The following is a 24,882-nucleotide window of genomic DNA, read 5'->3' on the forward strand; positions in this document are numbered from 1 at the left end:
CTCATTCCCTGTCGCTCTCACCAATCCCAGCCTGTCCAGGGGTGTGGTAGCCGGCTGTCCTCGCGACTTTTGCTGTCCCCCGCCTCCTGCCGGCCTGCTCCTGTCGCGAGACTTCCTGCTCCTCCGCCGCTCCCCTTATCGTCGCCTTTGCTGGGGACCCGGACCCAGCCTCTCCCCCACTCGGTCACCAGCCCCGGCTCCTCCGAGGCCTCGGTCCCCCAGCCCCGCCTCGCCGCCGCCATGGCGGACCCTAAATACGCCGATCTCCCCGGCATTGTGAGTACAGGGCCGGGCCCGGCTCCCCAGACCGCGCCCCCGACCTCCCGAGGACCCCCAACAGAAGCCAGCCCGCGACCCCTCCCGCTGGCAGCCCCCTAGCCCCAAGGGTCCCCGCCGCTCGCCCTTCGACGGCCGCAGCACCTTCTGGACTCCAGACCCGACTGGGCCGGGCCGTTGGACCGCGTCGGGCCCTTTTTCTGGCAGTAGCCGGTTTCTCCGCCCAGAAATCGCCTCCGGGCGCTTACCACTTGAGCCCGAATGTCTGTACCGTCCATGTCAACAGTGCCCTTGTCGCCCCAAATTTCCCGATTGCCCGCCCCCGCACCCTGACTCCAGCCGAACTCACCAGGCCACTTGGTGGCCTTCATCTTGCCAGGGAAGAGGTTACTGTTGCAGAAACCTTGTGCCAGTGGGGAGCTCTGTGCATTGCGAGCACCTGTGTGCTTGCTCCTCATGCACAAGCCGGCATGTACCCTCCGTTGATGCTGTCCTCTCTGCATTCTCAGGGTTGGGGGCGGGGGGTTGGCACACCGGACCTTGAGAACTAAGGTCCTGAGTCACTCTCAACCCTTGTACAGTGATGTGCAGGGCCTAACTCAAGAAACCCTCACCAGATTAGGACAAGATAATTACCAAGGACTGGCCTCTCAGCCATGTTCAGGGTAGCATCTTTCTTTCACTATGGACGTTTTATCCCAGATCCCAGTTTGTACCTGTGGTCATCCCACTGGATGAAACGGACATAGAGTTGACAGGGGAGGTGGAGGGCGGAATCCTTGAATGACAGTCAGGTTTTGCAATGCCTTGTTCAAAGGAAATGGGATAAGGGATGAATGCTGGGTAATGAGTCTGGGTGGTCACCGCTTCTCCCTGCAGGCCAGGAATGAGCCAGACGTTTATGAAACCAGCGACCTACCTGAGGATGATCAAGCAGAGTTTGATGCGGTAAGACTGTGTGCTACCTCAGGATCCCTCTGGACTCTGACCTTTCTCCCCAGATGCAGGTCCTTTTCCTTCTCTGGCAAGCCACAACAATAAGTGGGTATGCCAACCCCAGCCTGGGTGGTGTGGAGGTCTCAGGGCTTTCAAAGGCCTTGCCCAGCAGCTGGCAGCCACCAATGAACAATGCCAGAAAGGAGAGTCGAGCCAGTGAGATTACAACTAACAAGACCTGTAAAACCCAAGTCTTATTAAATACAATTGAGATATCTCAAAGCAGTTACATTCTGGACTAGTGATTAGTTAGGCCCCAGGGTCTAATCTGTGCATTGAATTATAAAGCTTGAACATAGTAAATCGTTTAAGGTTGGAGTAGACATTTTTTTTTAAAGATTTATTTTGTTTATATGAGTACACTGTAGCTGTCTTCAGACACACTAGAAGAGAGCATCAGATTCTATTTCAGATGGTTGTGAGCCACCATGTGGTTGCTGGGAATTAAACTCAGGACCTCTGAAAGAGCAGCCAGATGCTCTTAACTGCTGAGCCATCTCTCCAGTCCGACCTTTTTTATTTTATAAGATATTTCACTCATTAAATTAAGTTCTCATTAGTATTTAGCAAGAACTTGAATTTGAACTGTAGCAGCCATTAGGGAAGGTGGAAGCAAATGACTTGGAAATGTCAGAAAACCACACGCGTGGTCAGACCAAGATCATTTTGGGGAATAACATAAATACTGTAATCAGCCGAGAAAAGACGATAGTAATATATTAAGCCTGCTCTGTGTGCTCTAAGGAGTCGGGGGCGGGGCACACACTTTAACCAGGAATTTATTGCAGAGGAAGAGATGCCCTAAAGGAGCCCTTTTACATGACTGTTAGACTGTGTACAGGAAGTATAGGAGTTAGCATACGTATAGGTAACATAAGAGAAAGCCCAGGGTGAATGAACAGCAGTCAGTACAGTCCTGGGGGTACAGAGGTCCAGCGATGGCCTCTATAGATTGTGTTTTATTAGCTCCACAGCAAACTGGGCTGAGCTAGGCTGGGCTCTCACTGATGCTAGGAGATCTCAGTGGAGGCGTGGCCAAAGTCATGGGGACCTTGTCAGCAGGCCCAGTGTGTGTGTCTGTCAGTCCTGTGGCCGTGTCTGTGGGGCTGGTTAGTTGTGAGGAATGTTGGCAGCTGCCTTACACTGGCATGGCTTGGCGTGCTCACTTATTCCTTATCTTGTTCTCCCGTGTGGAAGTGCTTCCTACACAGTGGGAATAACTTCCTGTCCCTTCCCTCCACAGTGTGCTCCTGGTGGCTTCTGTATCTGCTGGCATGTCAGTCTGCCGATCCCTCTTCCCACAAAGCTTATTACCTGGGGATAATGCAGATGGTGTCTGAGTGTGACACTGTCACTCCAAGAGGTGTCTCAGTTAACTCTGTCCTCAGAGCAGGAGATGAGGAGTTAGCTCAGGGATGCCTCAGAACCTCAGCCTGTAAAATACCAAGCTTGCAGAGAGAGGATAAGACTGTTGGCTGGTCACTGTGATGTAGACAGACAGTGGATACCGTGACTGCAGCTCCTCCCATCGTCGTGTCTCAGCCAGCTTGTCAGAGAGGAGCGTGTGTGGAGACAGACCCTCAGCGCATCAGAAGCCCTGAGAGCTAAGTTACTTCCTGATGTCAGCTAATGTCTCTGGCTCCTCCATGTCCCTATGGGCCTTAGGAAGGCCGTGTTCGGGAAGTCAGCTGCACATAACGGCTCTGCTGCTGCCCATAATGCTGACGTAAATGTGCAGCCTGAGGAGCATCGCCAACCCAGAGGCACTGTGGCTCTGAGGCCTGGATGCTGGCTGGGAGCCTGTCCGTGTCTCATCTGCGGCTGGACCAGTCACTGCAGGAACCTCTAAATTGTTTTCAACTTTAATTTTATTTGTTTTCAAATTAAGTCATAAATATTTGTGGGGGGAAAAATCTGTTTAAGGCTGTGTAGTGAAAAAGTCCCCACTTGTACTGCCCCTCAGTTCTGTTCCCTGGGGACAACCAATATGGCCAAATTGTAAATAATTTTAAGGGTCTGCAAATGTTTATTTTTTATTTTATTTTTGAAACAGGCTCTCACTTGTATTGCCCTGTCTGGCCTAGAACTACCTATGTAGTTTTATGTAGCACAGGCTGGCCAAGTGCTAGGACTTAAGACATTTGCCACCACACCTAATTTCCAGGTGTTACTCTAAAGGAATATCAAGTAGAATGGCCCAGTGGCCCTTCAGTGTCTTTAATCTTCCTTTGATTTCTCTACTGCCAAGAAAATAAAAAAATTAAGTCACTGTGGAAGTAAAAAATATTCTTTAGACCTTAATTGCTAGTTTAACTTAGACATTAAAGTACTATGATGTCCATAATGGGAAGGCTGGGGCAGGAAAGAAGTAGGTTTGGTTTGTTTGTTTTCAAATGATCCCAATTTTTCTTCTATTTCTTTAAAACAATTTTAGCTGGAAGTAAAGTATTTTACAACAGGAATGGGCTGGAAAATAACAGAGGCTGGCAGCCCTTCCCTTCACTGTATGGGAAGATCTGCATCTCAGCCACGCCCTGGCTGTCTGAGACAATGGCTTCTCAGAGTGGCCTCTTTGGAAAGCCACCTCCCAAACTGAATGCCCTCTCGGGGCCCACAGCCTGCCTTGGGTCCTGAAAGCACTCTGCTCATGGCTTAACCAGAGAAAATTAAGGACGCCTCAGAAGAACAGGACTCAGCTTCTCCCACCCTGTATGATATAGCCACTCCGAGGCCATGGAGAAGGAAGATTTCTGAGTCTACTTGGTGCCCTCTCCCCACAACTGAGGCATGCCCTACCCCTGCCCAAAATTAGCCTTGTGTCTGAGGTTTGCTCTCACAGTTTGGAGTCACAGAGGGGGCTGACTGTTCATTGACTGTTGCTGCAGTTTACTTACTGGAGTTTTTCCTAACGCTTCCCCCATCCTCCCTCCTCACCACCCTGCCTGGACACTAGTTTGCACAAGTAAGGCCATTCAATGCTTCTCTGCATGCTTGTTCATTGCCATCTTGCATGCAGTGCTCTGCCTCTTTGCAATTGTTGTAGCTAATTGTTTTGTTTCAAATTCCAAGGAGTCCCTGTTTGGGTCTTGCTGGCCTTATGTTTAAAGATCATTAATCAAAGTTTAGAAGCACAACTGTGATGCACGAATCATTGTGAATCATTGTCTCTTCACCTTATGAGATCTGCAGAATAAAACTGGAAGGAAGGAGGGAGTCAAAACATGGAGGCCTTTAAACATAGGGTATAGATTTGGAAGAAGTTGCAAGAAGAAATTTTTATGACCTGGCCTTCAGCCATCGTTGACGAGGGTGGAGAGCAAAGGGGAAAGCCAGACCCTTGCTCCCACTTCTTCCTTGTTTGTCGATTATTGGGCGAGAAAGGCCCTTTTGATATTCTCCGATGCTAAGCCTTTGTTGAGAAGCAGGATGAGAGAAGGTACTATGTGTGATTTTAGGATAATAATTTGGGTTACCTGTGTTTCCCGAGTTTTTCTGTTTCTGTATTCCTCGTTTAGAAATGATGGGCTATCAGCATTATGCTGGTCCGTCCTGGACAGTTTTATTCTACAGCTCTCTCCATGTTCCTTGTCACCATGGTTCGGAAGTCCCCCTGGCTGAAGTATTGCATAGAGCCTGAACAGCCTCAGCAGAGTGGCCTCCGTCCCTGTCTGATTTAGAGCCTTAGGTCTAGTTCTCTGAGGCAAGGCCACTTGGCCAAACAACCATGAATGAGAGGAGTGGGAGCCAGGGTCCAGGTGAGCTGGACCCAAGATCAGAGCACTTTGACTTTTCTAATTTTCTGTTGTATATCAAATTTCTACGATAACTGTTTCTAGTACATATTTTAGGAATTATGCCGTGAACCTCATCCTCTCCCAACCCCCATGCAGATAAGCTTGGTATATACAGCACACACCACTGCTCATGCCTGTTGTGGGTTTTTGCTGGATTGCTTTGTTTTTTGCCTCTTCCCTCTTGGTTTGAACTTCACTTACAGTCCATGGTCTCCCCCTTCTTGATTTTTTTCCCAGGCTGCTTTTAGCTTGGTGAGAGCAAGTTAGAAACAAGTACAGTACCTCTGTTTCTCTTGTGGGTGAGAGCAAGTTAGAAACAAGTACAGTACCTCTGTTTCTCTTGTGGCTCTGCATGTGTGTTCCAGTGGGTGCTTATGCCCACTTGTGTACAGGGACATCGTAGGACCATGGAGTCACTGAACGTGGGCAAAAGAGGCCAAAATAAAAGGAGCTGCAACTGGGCTGGGTGACCTGTTAGGGAGGAAGTGCATGTTTGTCCCTCACATGGGTTTTCTCACATACGATGTCAACCAGCCCTCCACCTTTCCACCCATCCATCAACAGAGCTAGAGAGGCAGGGCACACAGTTGGAGCCCACCAGGCTGGCTTGGAAGTAAGATCTAGACATTAGCCACGTGAACTGCTAAGGGAGAGCCTCCCTTGAGAACTGTGGGCGCTCAGTCAGTGTCAGGTCCCCAGAATCTCCACCTTCTTTGTGTCACATCCTGCCATTTCTATAGCTTCCCCTCACCTGAGCCTTCTCTTCTGCACTTCCCGTTCTGCCCCAGCTTGCAGCAGCTAACTCCTCGTGTCCAGCACTCACTCTCCGATGGCTGCTGCTCAATGGCAAAGCTCCACACATCCTCAGCACCAGAGAGGAAAGGGTCTCCAGGTCTCCTTCTCGTGGGGCACATTCTGACCTCAGCTAGAAATCTTGGCCCCCAAATTTTGATAGGTTCCCCTGGGGCTCTGTGGTGCAGTGTTTGAAGACTCATGTAGTGCATGTGACAATTTGCTAATAACAATTTTGTCTTTTTTTTCCCTCCCTCATCCCTCTCCCCCACGCCCTTTCCTTTTTAACTCTTGATTTTCTCACCTCTGGGGAAACCACAAGGAGCTGGTAAGAAGTCCAACCTTGCGTCTGCTTTGTAACGGGGTGTGCTGTGGTGGGCAGGGGTTCTATCCTTTCATCTCTACTAAACCTTTGGCCTCCTAGTCAGTCCCACACTCAGCACCCATTCCTGTCTCACAAGACACTGTAGTGGCATGGCAGGTCTGAGATGCTGAAGGCCAGCATGTGTGGCCCTCCTGGCCCAGGCCTTGCTTTCTACAGCAACTGCTGAGACCCACTGAGCCTCTCCTCGGTGCTGGCCCTTGTTGTTCCCAGCTCTCCCTACTTAAGGAAGCCATCAGACGCAGGCTGTCCCTCTGTCCCTCACAGAGCACTTTCTCTTCAGGTTGTGCCCCGTGCCTTTTCCTTTCCTTTTCTTTTTTCATTTGTGTGTTGGTGGTAGCAGAGGTCTAGCGCAGGGGCTGAAGCCTGCAAGGTCAGTCCTCCAGCACCAAGTGACAGCACCAGCCTCTCATCCGCTTCTTTTCTTCTTTTAAGATGGGATCTCACTCTATAGACTAGCTCGACCTGGAACTCAAAGTGACCCAGCCTGCTTGGTGCTGGGATTAAAAGTGTCTTCTGCTGCTGTCTGGCCATCTTTTTAAGAAGTTAGTTTTTTTGGTTTTGTTTTTGAGTAGAGTCTTGGGATCCTAGCTGACCTGGAACTCAGAGTGAAGACCAGGCTGGCTGCAGACTTGCAGCTATCCTTCTGCTTCAGCCTCCCAAACGCTGGGATTACAGTGTGAGCGTCTTCCTGGGTGCTGGGATTACACACCTGTGCCACCATGCTTGTCTGAAAAGGGGCCTCTGCCTTGTTGGCTTTTATGGAGAGAAACCATGTTTCCGGGAGCCAGCAGCACAGCTATGCTTGCCTGTCTTGAGCTGCTATCCTTAGGCAGTTTAGAGACCAGAAACCACAGGGCTACTTGGCAAGTGGGGACTTCTGAGGGGAAGGGGTGAGGGGGACTCCGATGTCTCTTCTCTCCACTGGGCCCTTGTCTTGTCCCTCTGCCTAACAGCTGCCTGAAGGGAGGGAAGCTGCTGCTTTGTCCTCGCCTTCTCTCTTGTCCTCAGCCCGAGGCTGCCGCCCATGCCCGCCACGTTCCCCCTGTGACTCTGGAGAGGGGAGGATGGACCCTCCTTGCAGCCAGTGCTCTCTCTCCTGTCCTGGTTCTCCTCCCTGCTCCCCACACACCCACACACAGGCAGAGAGAGCACCTAAGCTCACACCTAAGAGATGGGCCCAGGCCTGTTCTTTTTCTTCTCCAGGAAGGAAGGGATGGAGGGAGGACGGAAGGCAGGGAGGGAGGGAGGAAGGAAGGCAGGGAGGGAGGGAGGAAGGAAGGCAGGCAGGCAGGCTTTTCTAAGAGACTCTAATGTGCAACAACCCGATTGAGCTTCATTTCCTAGATTCAGGGAGATGTCAACCCCTAACAAAACAGCACTCCTAGGCACCTCCCTTCCTTCAGCACTGTAGTGACCTTCCCTGGTTGGAAGATGTAGTTGTTGATGTGTAAGGAGTGTCACCCTCAGGTCTAGGGTACAGTGTTCCCTCTCTGCATGTGCCTGACTTGATTGTTTGGGTGCAACAGAGTGGTCTAGTAGCAGGGGCACATGCCACGCTTCTCAGTGCTGGGGGCTATGTCCAGCCCTTGCCTAAGGTGCTCCTGGGATACTTGTAAGGTGTCCCTTTAATAGTAACCCGCTGAGCTGTCGCTGCTCCTCCATATCCCGAGCTGTCTGGCCCCACAGTAGCCCAGAAACCAGGCTTCTAAGCACACACTCTGCCAATAGTCCTCTTCTATCTATGAGTTGGTATCTTACCTTGTACAGATTAAACCTGCCATTTTACATTGAGAATATTGCCCTTGCCTCCTCCTCCCCGTCCAGCATGGGCGAAGAGTCAGCTCTATGGACTTGTTTAGCCAGGGAAGAAGATTTACTTTTGGGAGGGGGAGGTTAGGAGAGGTCAAGTTTGTTTCTTGCCCTGAGTGCATGGTGTATGCCAGATAACTGGGAGAGGCTGAGGGAGGGAGGCTTATGTACAGAGTGGGTGGGGGAGGCTACACTGCCTCTGTCCCTAGCTAAATCAGGGTGTTAATACTTATACTACCAAGGCTCCAGCTTTACCAGGAGGCTTCTCTTTCCCAGGCTGAGCCTGGGTGGGAGGCTTGGAATGGAGCCCCCCTTCTTTCTCCTTGGAAAAATAGAGTGCAGTGGCTTAGTAGTTTGGGGGCTTTGTGGGATAGAAGAAATGCTAAGGTCCCTGTCCCCTCAGGAGGAACTGAGCAGCACAAGCGTGGAACACATCATTGTCAACCCCAACGCTGCCTACGACAAGTTCAAGGACAAGAGAGTGGGAACAAAGGGGCTTGGTGAGCCTGGGCTGGAGGCTTGGGGAGGGGATGCGGGCGTGGTCCTAGAGAGCGAACAAGCTGCCTGAGCCCTGCGGATCCGATCCCTTGTGGAGCCTTCTGGGACCAGCCCTCACAGTCACCTTGGTCTGGGGCTGAACTGGGCCTAGACCAGCTCATTCAGTAGTCTTCTTCTCTTGACAGATTTCTCAGATCGCATTGGAAAGACCAAGAGGACAGGATATGAGTCTGGAGACTATGAAATGGTTTGTTGTGTGATGACCGTGGGGTGAGCCTAGAGCAGGCCTGCAGGGGAGTGAGCAGTGTTAAGTTTGGGGCTTTGTTTCTTTATTTTAAATTTCTCTCTCTCTTATTTTTTTGTCTTTGTTTTTTGCCTTGGGGATTATTATTATTTTGTTGTGTTTTTGTTGTTGTTTCAAGACAGGGTTTCTCTGTGTAGCCCTGGCTGTCCTGGAACTTGCTCTGTAGACCAAGCTGGCCTTAAACTCAGAGAATCATCTGCCTCTGCCTTCCAAGTGCTGGGATTAAAGTCTTGTACCACCATACCTGGCTTTGGTTTTTGTTTTGTTTCTTTAAGATTTATTTATTTTTATATTGTGCAAATGAGTATTTACCTGCATGAATGTACCATGTGTGTGCCTGATGTTTGGAGAGACCAGAAGAGAGCATTGGATTCTGTAGAAATAAGGTTACAGATGGTTGTAATTCACCTTATGGCTGCTGGGACTGAAGGTCTCTGAGGGCAGCCAGTGCCCTTAGCTGCTGAGCCTGAGGGATGTAGTCTTAGTCTGAGTTTGTCTGAGTGTCATCCACGCAAAATACATTTGAGAGTGTTGTGCTCCCTGCTACAGTTCTGGAGTCTCCAGATCTCTGTTGTCTCCCTCTCTTCTGTAAGAGGGTAGTGAGGATCCAGGTGGTAGAGGGATACCTTATGACTTAGGTCCAAGGTTTGGATTAACTCCGAGGGCTCCCTCTAATGGGACAGGTAACATCAACTTCCTCCTTGTCTCTAGCTTGGAGAGGGTCTGGGAGTGAAGGAGACACCGCAGCAGAAGTACCAACGACTACTGCATGAAGTCCAAGAGCTGACAACTGAGGTGGAGAAGATCAAGGTAACGTCCATACCCTGGCTTCTGAGTGCCTGGGCTGTGAGGTTTCCAGAGCTGGGGAATACAAATCTATATTTAACACTGTTAAATTCAGTGCTGTTCTAAAATCTATCCTGGGCACGTGGCAGTGGTGACTGGAAAGATTAAGAGCACTGGCTGCCCCTTTGGAGGATCCAGGTTCTATTATCATCACCCATTTAGGGCCTCCCAACCATCTGTAACTCTAGTCCCATGGGATCTGATACCCCCTTCAGGCCCCTATGGCCACTGCATGCATGTGATATACACACTGCATGCATGTGGCACACACATTGCATGCATGTGGTACACACACTTCATGCATGTGGTATACACACTGCATACATGCAGATACATAAAGTAAATAAAACAGCCTGGCCATGGCTTTCTCCGAGGTTGCTTTTTTTTTTCTCACTTCCATCCTGTCTTACGGACTCCTCCATCAGACGACAGTGAAGGAGTCAGCCACCGAGGAGAAGCTCACCCCTGTGGTGCTGGCTAAGCAGCTGGCTGCCCTGAAGCAGCAGCTGGTGGCTTCCCACCTGGAGAAGCTTCTGGGACCAGATGCTGCAATCAACCTTGCCGACCCAGACGGAGCCCTAGCTAAGTGAGTGCCCTCAGCCGCGGCAGAGCCACTGCTGAGTGGGACTGTGCAGGACAGGAGGGAGATGGTTAGCCATTCTCTAATGAGAATTATGAGGCAGAAGATTCAAATAGCCCTCATCTTTTGGGTCTGGATATTATCACTTGTTCTTGTGCCCCAGGCGCTTACTGCTGCAGCTGGAAGCAACTAAGAGCAGCAAAGGCAGTTCAGGGGGTAAGGCTACAGCTGGGGCCCCCCCAGACAGCAGCCTGGTCACCTATGAACTCCACTCACGGCCTGAGCAGGACAAGTTCTCTCAAGCTGCCAAAGTAAGTATGAGTGTAGCATAGGTTGGGAGCTAGGGAAAAGTCAGGTAGTGTAGGCTGGGAGCCAGGGAGGGAGGTGCGAGTGGCCTTTGCAGGGCCAGGCCTAGGAGGGAAAGCTTTTGAGTCCTGGGAGAGCTTCGGACTCCTCCTGAAGTCTTACTCGCTGTATTTCCTTGCATTTCTGGTTTTTGAGGTAGGGTCTCAACACTAGCTTTAAACTCAAGGATGTGGCTTAGGCTGGCTCTGAACTCCAGATCCTCCTGCCTCTGTACCTCCCAAGCTGTCCATCTACTTTAAACTTAAGTTTAAGATTGTAGCTAGGGATGTGGTCCAAGAAGGGAGCCCTTGCAGGGGTTGGAGGGTGACAAAGAATCGCCTCCTCCTCTTGCCCCTCCTCCTCCCCCATAGGTTGCAGAACTCGAGAAGCGTCTGACAGAGCTGGAGGCCACTGTCCGATGTGACCAGGATGCTCAGGTCAGGTGCTCTCCTGTACTAAGTCTACAGTACTCAGAGCCCTGAGTAATGATCCCGTAGTTCACAGTGTTCCCACAATCTGGAAGCTAGGGGGTTACAGCTAGAACCAGGAGTCATCCTATGGCTGTATGAAGACTCCTGACTTCTTCCCTCCATTTCCCACCAGAATCCCCTTTCTGCAGGTCTACAGGGAGCCTGCCTTATGGTGAGTCTGGAAGGAGCTGGCATGTGGATTACAGGGGTCAATGGGAATGTCTTAATTATGATAATGAGTGGGTTTATAGCCCTAGATTAATTCCAGTGAAATGTTGCAGACCTTTTTTATAATTTGATTCTTCTCCTGGTGACACTTGTCCAAACCCTTCCTTGACTAGGAAACGGTAGAACTGTTGCAAGCCAAAGTGAGTGCCCTGGACCTTGCAGTTCTGGACCAAGTAGAGGCTCGGCTTCAGGTATTAAGTAGAAAGCTAGTTGGATTCCAAGTAGCTTGGGACTTTAGAAGCCCAGGTCTGGGAGCCCTGTCACCCTTAACCCCTGTGCTTTCAGAGTGTCCTGGGAAAGGTGAATGAGATTGCTAAGCACAAGGCATCCGTGGAGGACGCAGACACTCAGAACAAGGTCAGGAGCTGTCTTCTCCATCTCTGTACCTGCCGTGCTCCCCCAGGCTCCTCCCCTGAGTGGTAACATCCAAATGTAGGGGCTTTGCAGCCTTGGGTCTTAACCAGCTGAGAGTGAAGGGAGCGCCTTCCCTCTGCCAGCTGTGGTGTTAGCATCCCCTCGGCCCTGCCCACTTTACCAGGTGCACCAGCTCTATGAGACCATCCAGCGCTGGAGCCCAGTCGCCTCCACCCTCCCTGAACTGGTACAGCGACTTGTCACCATCAAGCAGCTGCATGAGCAAGGTGTGCGGCAGGCAGAGCCCTGGGCTGAGGGAGGGCCTGTGGTCCCCTCTCATCATGGATTCTGTTCTTAGCCATGCTCTCTTCACTTCTGCAGCTATGCAGTTTGGTCAGCTCCTGACACACTTGGATACCACCCAGCAGATGATGGCCAGTTCCCTTAAGGATAATACTGCTCTCCTGACCCAGGTGTGGGGGTCTTTTTATTTTGTTGCCACTTTTTGCCAGGGCAGGGCAGGGCACCTGAGGTTCTCCAGCCCTACCTCAGAGGGTTTTGTCTTAGGGCTTTGAATGTCAATTCTGTTTTCATAGTTGTAGGACCTTTGTGCCCAGCCTGGTTAACCTCTTTCTAACTGTGGCTTTTTTGTTTGCTTGCTTGCTTGCTTGCTTGCTTGCTTGCTTGCTTTTGGGAGAAACTGGGAGTGTTGGGTAGAATCACAGTGTGTTGGACTGACCCTGAAGCTTGTTTTGTAGACCAGGCTGGCTCACATTTGTGGCCATCCTTCTCCTCCCTCTGGAGTGCTGGGATTACAGGAATGTGCTACCATGCTTGAATCCCCTTCCCCCCACCCCCAACCCCCCCACCCCGAAACAGGCCTTGCTATATATGCCTAATTGACCTGGTATTCATGTAGCTCAAGTGGAGCTCAGACACACAACAAAACAAACCCTGCTGCTTTAGGCTGGGATTAGGCCTGAGCATGTCTTGTCTCTACTTTCTTATTAAAATATTTTAGTGTGAGTGTGTGTATAAGAGAGTGTGTGAGTAGGAGTGTGTTCGTGTGTGTGTGTATGTGCGCTTGTGAATGTGTGTTTGTGAATATCAGAAGCATCAGATACTATTGGAGCTTGACTTTAGGCAGTTGTTAGCTGGAAACTGAGCTTGAGTCTTCTCCAAGAGTGGTATATGCTCTGAACCCTTGAGATATTTCTTGAGCCCTTCTTTTTGAGACATGGTCTCTTACAGAAATTTCAGGAACTCATTGTAAAGTATTCTAGATCCCCTTGCACGCGCGCGCGCACACACACACACACACACACACATCACACACATATACACGGGAGCATTGGAGTTACAGACAAGTACCATTAAGCCCGCTCTTCTATTTATTTTTATGTGTATAGGTAGGTGTTTTGTCTGCCTGCATGTCTCTGCACCATACATGTGTCAAGTGCCCACAGTAGCCAGAAGAGAGTGTCAGAATCCATAGGGCTGGAGGTATAGACAGCTGAGAGCTGTCACGTGGGTGCTGGGAATTGAACCTGGGTCCTTTGGAAGAGCTGCCAGTGCTCTTACACCCCTGAACCACCTCTCCAGACTTTGCTCACATTTCTACATAGGTGCTAGGGGAATCTACATTTTGGTCCTGATGTTTGCCAAGTAAACCCCGAATCATCTCCCCACCCCGTCCCCTGTCCTCCTCCTCTTCCTTCTTCTCCTTTACATTTTCAAAGATTTGATTTGCCGGGCGTGGTGGTGCACGCCTTTAATCCCAGCACTTGGGAGGCAGAGGCAGGCAGATTTCTGAGTTCGAGGCCAGCCTGGTCTACAGAGTGAGTTCCAGGACAGCCAGGGCTACACAGAGAAACCCTGTCTCGAAACACCAAAAAAAAAAAAAAAAAGATTTGGAGTGTTTTTCCTCCATACACACAGGTGCATCACATATGTGCCTGGTGCTTGTGGAGGCCAGAAGGGGGCATCAGTTGCCAGAGAACTGAAGTTACAGATGGTTGTGAGCCAACATGTGGTGCTAAGGTCTGAACCTGGATCTTCTGGAAAAGCAGACAGTGTTCTTAACTGCTCAACTCTCTTCAGCAGCTAGCCTGTTTTATTTGTTACTATGGCAATGCTCAATACATAGCTATATACTCAGTTTCTATTGGATGAACTATTCTTTTTTTTTTTTTTTTCTCTTTTTTTTTCTTCTTCCGGATGAACTATTCTTAGTGCTGTCAGGAGAACTACAAACCAGCAAAGAAAAGTGCGGGGGTGCACACCTTTAACCCTAACACTGCAGAGGCAGAGACGGGGATTTCTTGAGTTTGAGGCCAAACTAGGTAATTATAGTGAGTTCCAGGCCAGTCATGGTTACATGATGAGACCTAGTCTCATAATAAATGGAGAGAAGAAAAAGCCAGATGTGATGTAGCACACACCTTTAATCCTAGCACTTAGGAGACAGAGGAAGGGGGCCTCTCTGAGTTTAAAGCCAGCTTAGCTTGGTCTACAGTGAGTTCCAGGCCAGCCAGGGCAAGAAACCACGTCTTTGGGGGAAAAAAAAAGAAGTATTTGGTATATTTTTCTCCTAGCTTTCTAAAAATCTGAACCCATGAAGACTTAATCTCATCGAAGTCTTCTTTGCTGTCTGTCCTTCCATAAAATAAGTGAACAGCTCTGAAGGTGGGGTGGGGTGGGGTGGGGTATAGTCAGGGTAAAGTAAGTGAACAGCTCTGAAGGTGGAGAGGGTCAGAGTATGAGTCATGTAGACCCTGACCTAAGTCCACAGCACTCAGAGGGTTGCTTGAAAACTGCTGCTACAAACACTTCTTTACCTATCCGCCCACTCACCCACCCACCCCTCTCAAAACCAGAGACCCAAAGCTGTGTTTCTGTTTTAAAAACAATTCTCATGTATCCCACGTGGGTGCTGGGAATTGAACCTGGACCCTCTGGAAGAACAGCCAGTGCTCTTAACCTCTGAGACACCCCTCCAGACCCTATGGCCTAGGTGTGTTTGTGTAAACACTGGTTGCAAACTGAATCTGATCCAAACTGGACTCAGATTCACAGAGATGGCTCCATCTGCCTCTGCCTTCCAATGCTGGGATTAAAGGGCCGGCCACTCTACCTGGAGTGCATGGGGTTTATGTGCAGCTGGGGATTGCACCAGGGCTTTATGCTTGCTAGGCAAGCACTCTAGCAACTTAGATAGATCTTAGTCTATCTGTTTCTCTTTTTCTAAAAGAGAGATTCTTCGCCGGGCAGTAGTGGTACACGCCTTTAACCCCAGCACTTGGGAGGCAGAGGCAGGCAGATTTCTGAGTTCGAGGCCAGCCTGGTCTACAGAGTTCCAGGACAGCCAGGGCTACACAGATAAAGTCTCGAAAAAAGAGAGAGAGTTTCTTCTGGGTGTTCCTCATCTCGGATAGACTCTGATAGACTGTTCTTGCCCCTTTATAGGTGCAGACAACGATGCGTGAAAACTTGGCCACAGTTGAGGGGAACTTTGCCAGCATTGATGCTCGGATGAAGAGGCTGGGAAAGTGAGCATCACTGGGAGCTGGGGAGCGGGGATGACCCTTGCCCCTGAACTTTGTCAGACCCTTCCACAGGGTCACTCACAGCCCCAGCCCACCTGACAAGGGCAAGGGTTCTTGCATGTGGGGTACACACCCTCCCGACAAACAGAGTGGGAGCTGGGGGCTCTTATTGGATGAGGTTGTGGGCCCAGCCACATGCAGTTCCCGTCCAGTAAGTGCTTTGCCTGCTGTGGGAGAGGGACTGGATCCCGTCCTCTAACGTCTGTCTCTGGCCGAGTCTAACACTGTACAACTGTCTCTGACCATTAAATGCTGTTGTACCGTGGAGTCTCTGCTGTGTTCCTGGATTTCGGAGAGGCAGCACTGAGAGACGTGCATAACGTTAACAGTCTAAGCCACACTATTATGAGACTATTTCAGCTGTAATCTGTTCTTACCGAAGAGCTAAATAAAAAAATGAGTACAGAGTCAGAACCAGAGTTTCAAAATATTCTCATCTGTTAAATTAAGAGTGTCTCCCATAGAAAAGCAGTGGAGGCCCCACAGGGCAAGTACAAAACAGAATGAAAACTCCCAAGGGTCTTGTCTTTACAAAAAAAAAGGCAGGAGGCAGCCCCTGGACAGCTGGTCATGCTGGCCGCTCCGGCTGGACCACGCTGCATAACCCCCAGTGGCATCGTCACACCGTCTCTGAGCGCTTGATGGGGAGAAGGGCCAGTGTAGTGTGTATGGAGGAGAGATCCAAAGTCCTCTTGGCCCCCTTTCCATATCCCAGAGGAAAGCAGAGGGAACCTGGCTACGCTTTGAAATGAGGCTATGTGTTTCGGTCCTGGGGACAGGGATAAGAGGGGATCTGTGCTTTGAGCAACCTGAGCCAGAGGCAGAGGGGTGCTAGTGGGAATCGGGGAGATGCATGATGCTTATTGCTCTGTACCTTTCACTGGGAAGGAGGGCAGCAGCCAACAGTAGCTCACAGGTTTGTAAACTGAGCCTGCTAGCTTTAAGAAGGGAGGCAATGAAGTCGAATTAAATATAAAAGAGTCATTTGTGCAAAAATAACTTAAACAAATAAAAGACCTGGGGAAGGGGTGTCCCCTTAGCGCCTGATGGGGAGGGGCCATATACCACCCCCCAGGCCTCTTCAGTGACATGGCTTTGGGGGGGAGGGGTGAGCTTCCCTACCCCTGCAATGGCTCAGGATGGGATTTGTAGGGGAGGGGTTGCATTTGTGCTCTGAGTGGGGAGTAGTGCCCCACCCACTGTCCACAGGTGCACGTGGCTGGCAGGGGCTCCCAAGGCTCAGCACTCAGCTCTCCCCAGTCAGGGTCAGATTCCAGCTCCAGGTATGGCTGCTATGGGGCCAGTTTCCTCCTCTTATTTTTGGCAGGACGTCCAGGGCGGGCCCGGGGAGGCAAAGGGACAGCTGCCTGTATAAGAGAAGTCGAAAGAAGTGATCAGTTAGCTGAGGTAACAGGAGTCTTTCTCCCCACCACGCTAACCTTCCACTCTTGGCTCTAACCCCCACACCTCCAAGCCGCACTTACTCGCGTTGTAGGGCTGGGTTCCAAGGTCACGTCCTGGCGGGAGCTGCTGCTGTTCCGGGCAGGGCTGCAATAAGGGCACAGATGATCAGGAGCAGCTCCCGAGCACCAGGTGAATTTCAGAAGGCTGGTGAGAGACTTCTACATTTGGATAGTAAAGGCACAATGTCCTTATTCATATTCAAGTATCTGCCATTTTTGAAAAGCAAGCCACTATTTGGGACCAGGGGTCTATATGGTTCAGTAGTACAACACTTGGCCTAACATGCACAGGCCCTGGGTTGATCCCTAATACCACAGAAACAGATGGCACTGAGGACACTTTTCTAGTCCCAACAAATAGGTGGCGCAGGGTGGGCCTCACACTCACTTGTATTTTCTCCTCCGGCCACGACGAGACTTTCTGACTATCCCCGGGGGCACCTGAGGAAAGATGGATAGTGTGTGTGGAAAGGGAGACGCGCACTCGAGCCCAGTACCTGAACCTTACATCAGGACACCTACCTTAAGGTCCTCAGAATGGGTCCCAGGAAGGGGTGGATCCTTGGGCTCAGCACCCCCTTCCGCTAGCTCCCCATTATGCTGCCAATGGTGAGTCCTTCTTGGGGACCGTTCCATTTGTCCATTGAAGCCACCACGTGTCCCCCACTTGAGTGCTAGCCGGCCAGGCTCTCGGCGGCTGCCCGGCTTTCGGCCTCTGCCTGGCCTGGTCTCACCGTTAATGCCCCTAAGTCCCCCTCCTCCCCTCCGGCCCCGTTTCCCTGACCCCCTCCCAGTGAGCAGCTCGGGGACTGGGGGGTCAGGAGAAGCATGGGGTGGGGCTAAGGCACTGAGGGGAGGCCGGGCAGGCTCCGGTTCGAGGGCTGAGGCGGGGCTCTCGGGGGGCAGACAGGGGGCGTCTGGCTGCTCTGGAGGGATCTGCTGGCAAAAACATCTCTATTTCAACCACAGTCCTCTGTACTCAGAAAACCTTCCCAGGCTTAGGAAATACTTTCTTCCTGACAGAGACCCATCCTCTTACCTGGAGACTCTGTAGCAGGCAGGCTAGGGGACTAGAAGCCTCTGACAGGGCGGGAGGCGCTCCCCCCCCAGGGAGGAGCTGCAGCCCTAACTGGCTGGAAAGAAGAGGGCCAGGAGGCTGCAACAGGCTGGGGAGGGCTCCAGGGCTGCTGGCCAGTGAAGACAGATCACCTGCTGAGAAAGGGTACATAGAGCCTCTCCTTCACAGGCTGAGCAGACCCATACTCTCTTCAGGGTTACCCAATGGTCAGAGGAAACTTCCCAGTTTGGACTGCTTGTCTCATGCCACTCACCCAGCAGGCTGGCACTCAGCAGAGGGCTAAGAAGTTGGGGTCTCCCTGAGTTGGAGGGGGCCTTGCCCAGAGAGGAGGCCCCCGGGTCAGTAGTTGCCGTGGTGACACTGGAGGTAGGTGGTCCAGGTTGGGGGGCACTCAGGACACAGGGCTAAGACGAAGAATGGTTAAGCGTGTAGTGAAGTGTCGGACAGGCGTACAGCAGCACCTCCATATGCATTGTTTGACTAAGACTTTGGGTGAAGTAGGGGTGCGCCCTTCTTGCACCCACCCTACCCCAGCCAAGACTGAGTCTTCCCCAGAGAAGAGCCCAGCCTGATTTAATTCTTATTCTGCCCCACCAGCTCATACCCTGGGTCTTACCTGGGGGGGTGTCCCCGAAGGGGGATCCAGGCTGGCAGCCAGCAGCGCAGAATTTAAAGCTATGAGGGTGGGTGGGGCTGAAAGTGGGGGAAATAATAGGGGGGGCAGGTCTCCCAAACCTGAAAATGGCTCCCCATTTGGACCCCCAGCTCCCTCTGCAGAGCCTTCCCCATCCCCAGCTGTGGGGCCCAGGGCCAACAGGGGCAGAAAAGAGGCAAGGAGATTGCTAGGGGGTGCAGAAGGAGGCGGGAGGAGGTCGGAAGGGGGTGGTGAAAGCAGAGAAGCCACCAAGAGTGAAGGCCCTTCGGGCTCGCCTGGGGCTGAGGGAGGGCCAGGCCCCCCTGGCGGGGGCAACAGGGGCTCAGGAGGAGGCTGTCCTCCCCCCGCCAGCACACCAAATAAACTGTGGCTAAGGAATGGAGAAGGGGGAGGCTGCCCCAGACTCAGAGGGAGAGGCAAGGCCCCTAGCATCCCCGGGAAGCCAGCTCCACTGAGAGCCAGGCCCTGCTCAGGGCTGGGGAAAGGGAAAGCCTCCCCACCAGCCAAGGGAGGCAGAGGGCAGGCTGGGCCTGCCCCCATCCCCAGCCCATCAGACGGGCTTTGAAGCACAGGACTGGGGACTACGGGGGCTTTGGAGGCAGCTGGTGGGGCAGGGGCACCTGTAAAAGAAAACAAACTCAGCTCCTGGAAAGCCCTCTTCCTGGCACCCACAGAACCCAACCTCTCCAACACAAACCCCCAACCCACCAGAGTGCTCTCCAAACTACCCCCTCCCCGCCCCCTGTGCCCTGGATGGCTGTAAGGCTGAGCTTAGAAATCCCTTGTCACTCATACCTGGCACACTGCTGAGGCTGCCACTGGTGGTCCCAGGCAGAGAGGGCTGAATGGGGTGCCTGGGCTGGGGAGGGCTCCCTGAGGAGAGGGCTGGGGGAGGAGGAAGGTGTGCATCTGACCCCAAAAGGTTAAAGCTTCCATCCGAGTGGGAAGGGCCAGGGGTGGGGAGTCCCAGTAGGGACAGCACAGAGGGGAGAATAGGCTGGGATGGCTCTGGGAGAGGAAAGGGCTGAGGGACAGGAGCAGGGGCCCGAGGACGAGTCCGTCTAGGGGTCTGAGGGCCTCCCCCTTCTAGCAACCGCAAGACAGTTGGGGGCCGGCGAGGCCGCCGCTGAGAGGGACGGGGTGATGCATGGGCAGCTGAGGGTGCCTGGGCACGGGGCCTTCGGCCCTGTAAAGTGCTGGGAGGGGGCAGCTGGGCCTTGGCTGCTGCAGAGAGCAGACTGCTAGCAAGGAATGGGGGTGCCCCAGGCCCCTCCACTGCGGGGGCCCCTCCCAAGGATCCCAGGACCAAGGGCAGGTGCATAGTGGCTGAAGACACTGGTGGCTGAGTGGCAGGACCAGGGGGGCCAGGGGGACCAGGGGGGTTATTGCTTGGGGGCAGGGGAGGAGATGTTAAGGCATCGCTACAGTGGAAGAGAGGAGAGTCTGAGGGTGGTGAAGAGGAGGCGTGAGGGGCTGGAGGAGAGCCCAGGTCAGAGGGCACCAGGTTGGATCGGAGGGAAGCCCCCCAGTTGTAGGAGGGGGCATTGAGGCTGATAGCAGGTGGGGGAGGTGGGGCTGGAGAGGGAGCATTGCCTCTTGGGAGGAAACAAGGGCTGCTGCTGCCTGCAGAGGGAACTGGATCAGGAAGCCGGGGTGGTGGGAAGAGCCCTGCAGGGCCTGTCAGAGGGGGGAAGGCCTGGGGAACGGAAGGTGGGTCTTGGGGAATGGAGCCAGGACCCCCGTTAAGTGGAGTTGTAGGAGGAGCTCGACAAGGAGGGCGGACAGAGGGGGGCCCTGGGGACACAGTGTGGAACATCTGGGGGCTTGCTCCCTCTCCTGCAATAAATGAGAAGTCAAGGGTCAGCTTGTGGGTCCATCCCTGCCTCGAATGCTGTCTTCTCCAGTCCCAGTGCCCACAAGTCACAACCATGTCCTTTCTCACCAAGCTGCCCCCACTGACTCCACCCTGGGCCTGCCTTCTCAGATCACCTCCCCCACATCCACCTTCCAGGCCCCAGGTTTCCCCCATTTTTCTCTAAAGTGGCAGGAAAACTCACCAGGAGAAGAGTGTGAGCAGGTGGTCTCCATGCTGCGGTACAGAGTTGCCATGGCAACAGCTTTCCGCCTGTGGTTGCACAGCTTGGTCATGTCCTCCTCTGATGCAGGCCCCACCCCAGCCCCACCCGGGGTCACCGGGGCCAGAGGGTCAAAGTTGAAAACCTGTAAGGTAGGAAGCATGGACAGGGACAGTGAGGGGGTGGGATCTCAGGGAGGCACGGTGGTTTGTAATTGGCTTATGCATTGAGTCTCTGGCACCCCCACAGCTCTGACCTTGGGTACATTAAGTGGACACTCCAGACCGCACTTGCAGGTCCCATCGCTGAGGAGGTAGCTACGGGTTTGCTCCAAGGAAGACAGCTCTGTGCCACTTGGGCTGGGAAAGAACAGGGTCACAAGTATGGGGTTAATCTCAGCCTATCTGGAGACACTTCCTAAAGGACAGTTAAATGCTTTCCTGGGAAGGGCAAGGCGGAAAGGACATGGGAAGACACAAAGAGTGAATGGATCCAGAGACGCAGAGATACAGAGAGCAACAAGGTGCCAGGAACCACAGCTCTGAGAGGAGGGGTGAGGGGACGAAAACTCTGAAAAGCCATACCTGATATAGTACACAGCACCTTCTCGCACACAGCGTTGCCACCCGATGGGGATGGGGACAGGCGTGGCGGCAGGGCCCCCAGCTCTGTCTGCTGCACTGCTCGCATTGTCTCCATTCATTGTGTGTGATGAGCTCCCCTGTGCCTGACAACACAGACATCCATGTGGGCACGAGGACGCTTACACCGGGCTGGGTACCTGAGGGAGAGTTCTGTCATACCACCATGGCTACCTGAACATCTCTGCAAACATTGTGGGATCCAGTCTAAAGCCGGGGCCACCAGCTTAGCCCACACCTGCAATACAAGGAAAGAGAAGGGCCTCTCAGTCTACCAACTCAAGAAACACCACAGCCCAGAGCACTCAAGGAAAGGACCATAAATAACATGACGTAGCGCCTGTAAGGACCTCAGGATCTGCTGGCCATGTCCACAACGGTCCCCTCCAAGCCCAGTCCCTAGAGACCAGAGGAGTTCAGCACCTCAACTCCCAAGGACCACAAAACCATTCCCTAATTTCTTGACATATGAAGGCCTAGTTCCCTTTGTCTAGGCACAGAAGACTTCAGCTAGGAGTGTGGGCAAATTCCCATAATGCCAGGCCACTAGGAAGTTTCCCAGTGTCTGGCCACTGCTGTGCCCTCCCCCAGGAAGATCATATAAAAAGTACAGATTGCCCCACAGGTCACCAAGCAATTGCCCAACTGCCTGGCAGGGTAGTGCCAGCTGAAATCCCCCCATGCCCACTCCATCCAACAATCTCGGATCTAATTCATTTGGACCTCCAAAGAGGCTGGAGCCAGAGCTCTGTCTTCCTCCAGGATCCTGAGAACTCCTGGTCCTCTCAAGCCGACGAAAAGGGGATTCATAATCCCCCACTGGCTTCCAATTAACAACAAGAAGCATTCCCTGACATGTAGGGACGGCCCTTAGACCTGCAAGTACCCCTCACCAACCTCACCATCGCTCCCGCCGCACACTGACGGCTTCCAAACTTTCCCTCTCATAACAAGGCGCCCTGTCACCCAGACTGCTTCCTTCAGCTCGGGGAGGAGGGGAAGGCAGGCGCACGAAGTAGGAAGGAACTTGGGGAGAGGGCGGGTGGAGGGTGGGCGAAGCACTGAAGGGAGCGAGGTCAGGAAGGCAGAAGTCAGGCACTTTGGGAGGAGAAATGGCGGGGGCAGGTGAGGGTGCGGGGCTGTGGATGGGGCCAGGGAAAGGGGCCGAAAGGACGCGGAGGGGGCAGAGGGTAGGGACAGAAGGGGAGGAGAGAGAAGGGAGGGGGAGGGGCGGGGGGGCCGGGCCCCGCACTCACCGCGGCCCATGGTTCGGCTGGCCCCGCCCTGCGCAGTCGCGGCCCAGAGGGTGAGTGGGAGGGGGTGGGAGGTGGGTCGGTGGAGCCCGAGCCTCCGGTACGGCCCCGGCCGGTCTTAGCAGGAAGCGCCGCCGCCGCCGCCGCCGCGGATCACCGAGCGGCCTCCCGCGCATGCGCCATAGGGGCCAGGGGCAGCCCTGGGGATTCCGTTCCCAGAAGGCACCGCGCAGGCTGCTACCGCCGCCGCCGTCGCTGCCGCCGCCACCGCCGCAGCCGCCGCCGCCGCCGCCGCCGCTGCCCGGACGGGAGAGGGGCGGGGCCGGGCCCCCGCCCAGCGGACAGCAGCGAGCCAACAGGAGGGGACGCAGTGCGCATGCGGGAGCGCGCCTACCCCTCCCCCACAACCCCCCATTAATCCCCAAGAGAACAAACACCCCACGCGGCCCCCCCCCACCCGCCCTCCGCGGAAGGATCTGGGCCTCTTCCCAGGCCACTGGTGGCCAATCCCAGTCCTCCCTCGGGAGGGGCCCCTTCCGAAGCCACAATCTGTTGGGGGAGTCAGGAATGTCAGGTCCGGGAGGGGCCAGCCCTAAAAGATGAAAGTCGCGACTTGCCCTGCCCCGCCCCAAAGGCTTCCCGGGTAGTGTGCAGAGACTTGACCCGCCTCTCCAGGTCAACATGTCACAACACGACCTCAGCCTGTCAAGTCACATGACCTCTGCCTGTCACTGACAACCTGGTCTGTCTTTAGGCCAGGAGAGACCATCTGGTCCAACCCACCCCCCACCTCTACTAACAGAAGGGGAAATGAAGGTCTGGAGCGAAGGAGCAGTCTGGCCAAGGACCTGTCACCGTCGCACCATCCAATAGCAACCGGTCTTGGTTCAGTTTCTACTTAAACTCTGGCTTGCCCCTCTTGAGTCTACGACAGACTATGTAATAGGCCACCACATGGCCTCTGTTTTCATGGCACAAAAAAAAAAAAATACGTTTTGCAAGATGTTTTTACTTTTACTCAAGTTTTCTCCACAGAGCTGCTTTTTACCTTTATCGTTGTTTAATTTACAAATGAGTAAGGTAGAATCCTTGGACAAATTAAACTAGAATCTGTGTTTCCTCTGATGACCCAGTCCAGGGCAATCATGCGTTCAAGTGCATGCACGTCCCAGGCTCTACTGTAGGTCGTGAACTCAGACAGCTAGAGGCAGGAGGCCAGCTCCTCAGCAGGGAGTCACAGGACTCGCTATCTCGGAGAAGGAAGAGGGTGGATACTGGGCTTAGTGAAGGGCGTAAGAGCATCACACAAAGCAGGGGTGGGATGAGGAGGAGGCAGCAATCTACACTCTGTAAAGAACTTCAATCCTAGCACGTAATGGACGATTCAGAAACAAGCGTTAAAGGTGCCTCTCTGAGAGAAGCGGGTGGACTATCAAGGAACTCAGTCTTTGGGACGCATTAGAAGGCTAAAAGAGGAGGAGAGCTCTTAAAAGATTCGAGGAGATGTCAATCCAGGTGAACAAATTGGAAACTTTAAAGAGGTTCCAGAGCCCCGGTGCCCATTAGCTGGGAGGGGCCAGGGAAAATGGGAGCCTTTCATGGAGGAGTAAGTTAAAGGTGATGGGAGGTGGGCAGACAAGTTCAGGAAGGACAGCCGTTGGGGCCGTTGGACACTGGGAGCTGGCGCTCCGCCCTCTTTCCTCTCTCCCCCATAGCCCCCCTCCCGCACCTCCCACCACCATCGACGTCCCCTGCGCGTGCGCGCGCGGACACCGGTTGCCAAACATTGCATCATCCCCGCCCCCCCATCCCCTCCCTCGCCGCGCTCTCCTCCGCGCGCGCGCATGACTCACTCACCTCCTCCGCGAAGCCGCGTGACCCAAAGCCACTTCCGGGTCCGAGACAACGTAGACTCTCAAGCCAGAGGGCGCGATGGGGGTGGGGCCGTGAGACTCCTGAGTGGCGGATGTAAGGGATGAGGCGGAGCCAGTGCCAGCGTGCCGCTTTCTGATTGGTAGGCTCCTGGACCCTGCCCCCCCCCCAGGAGGGGCCGGACAGCATAAAGGATACTCGCTCTCCGCTCTTGAGGTCAGTTATCTTGAGCCTAACACGTCGATTATATCATGTTGAAGATGAGCGGGTGGCAGCGACAGAGCCAGAATAACAGCCGGAACCTGAGGAGAGAGGCGAGTACTGGCTCCGTCTAACCCTTACCTTCCCATCCTGGCCAGCATAGCTATTTTATAAAGTTGGAGACAACTGTTCTGGAGGATGTAGCCCCACCCCTTCCACTGTAAGCTTGTAGACTGGGAAGGGTGAAGGCCGGGAATCCCTGATTCAGGAATGGTGCTTACAGGCCCTCTCTTGCATTGGGCGATTGCATTCCCGTTCCCTTGTCTCGAGTTGGTCCCCACTCTGCAGAGGGACTCCGGTTG

At 53.3% G+C, this 24,882-nt stretch overlaps 4 protein-coding genes across 24 annotated transcripts in view; 2 read left to right on the forward strand and 2 right to left on the reverse strand.

The window, feature by feature from the left end:
* Kif5a (kinesin family member 5A) overlaps positions 1–90 on the reverse strand; it is a 40,654-nt gene extending 40,564 nt beyond the window's left edge. Inside the window, exon 1 of the mRNA XM_030244919.1 lies at positions 1–90. The gene's annotated coding sequence lies outside the window, so the exon portion shown is untranslated.
* Dctn2 (dynactin 2) lies at positions 4–15,701 on the forward strand. 4 transcript variants are annotated; one of them, NM_001190454.1, is made up of 16 exons: positions 4–276; positions 1,156–1,224; positions 4,226–4,234; positions 6,181–6,186; positions 8,456–8,552; positions 8,736–8,797; positions 9,566–9,664; positions 10,126–10,286; positions 10,444–10,591; positions 10,997–11,062; positions 11,229–11,267; positions 11,437–11,514; positions 11,609–11,680; positions 11,862–11,964; positions 12,059–12,150; positions 15,143–15,701. In NM_001190454.1, exons 1-16 carry the CDS (start codon positions 241–243, stop codon positions 15,227–15,229), a joined length of 1,224 nt encoding a protein of 407 aa, NP_001177383.1. In that variant the 5' UTR covers positions 4–240; the 3' UTR covers positions 15,230–15,701. The 4 variants fall into 4 exon arrangements, with proteins under 4 accessions (NP_001177383.1, NP_001177382.1, NP_081427.1 ...); NM_001190453.1 differs by lacking the exon at positions 4,226–4,234; XM_006514055.4 differs by lacking the exon at positions 4,226–4,234 and having other exon boundaries at positions 192–276; positions 6,184–6,186; positions 15,143–15,696.
* Positions 15,698–24,611, reverse strand: Mbd6 (methyl-CpG binding domain protein 6). 16 transcript variants are annotated; one of them, XR_871686.3, is made up of 14 exons: positions 22,451–22,783; positions 21,369–21,432; positions 21,138–21,280; positions 20,810–20,912; positions 20,536–20,698; positions 19,274–20,314; positions 18,440–19,098; positions 18,077–18,227; positions 17,785–17,957; positions 17,268–17,684; positions 17,134–17,186; positions 16,767–16,830; positions 16,157–16,649; positions 15,698–16,051 (listed from the first exon to the last, which is right to left on the reverse strand). XR_871686.3 is itself a non-coding variant. In XM_011243266.2 (14 exons), exons 4-14 carry the CDS (start codon positions 21,254–21,256, stop codon positions 16,575–16,577), a joined length of 3,018 nt encoding a protein of 1,005 aa, XP_011241568.1. In that variant the 5' UTR covers positions 21,257–21,280; positions 21,369–21,432; positions 23,496–23,693; positions 24,305–24,394; the 3' UTR covers positions 15,698–16,574. The 16 variants fall into 16 exon arrangements, 11 of the variants coding, with proteins under 11 accessions (XP_011241568.1, XP_030100685.1, XP_011241569.1 ...); XM_011243266.2 differs by lacking the exon at positions 22,451–22,783 and adding exons at positions 23,496–23,693; positions 24,305–24,394 and having other exon boundaries at positions 15,698–16,649; XR_003948578.1 differs by having other exon boundaries at positions 15,698–16,649; positions 16,767–16,904; positions 17,268–17,681; positions 17,785–17,954.
* The window catches only part of Ddit3 (DNA-damage inducible transcript 3), a 5,499-nt gene continuing 5,151 nt past the window's right edge, over positions 24,535–24,882 (forward strand). For 2 of the 3 annotated variants that reach the window (NM_007837.4, NM_001290183.1), the window contains exon 1: positions 24,535–24,633. The gene's annotated coding sequence lies outside the window, so the exon portion shown is untranslated. Of the gene's footprint in view, positions 24,741–24,882 lie in introns of all 3 variants that reach the window. The other variant, XM_006513197.4, reaches the window with a different exon arrangement.

This window comes from Mus musculus, chromosome 10 (assembly GCF_000001635.26).
Source record: "Mus musculus strain C57BL/6J chromosome 10, GRCm38.p6 C57BL/6J".
In the NCBI taxonomy this organism is placed as follows: Eukaryota; Metazoa; Chordata; class Mammalia; order Rodentia; family Muridae; genus Mus; species Mus musculus.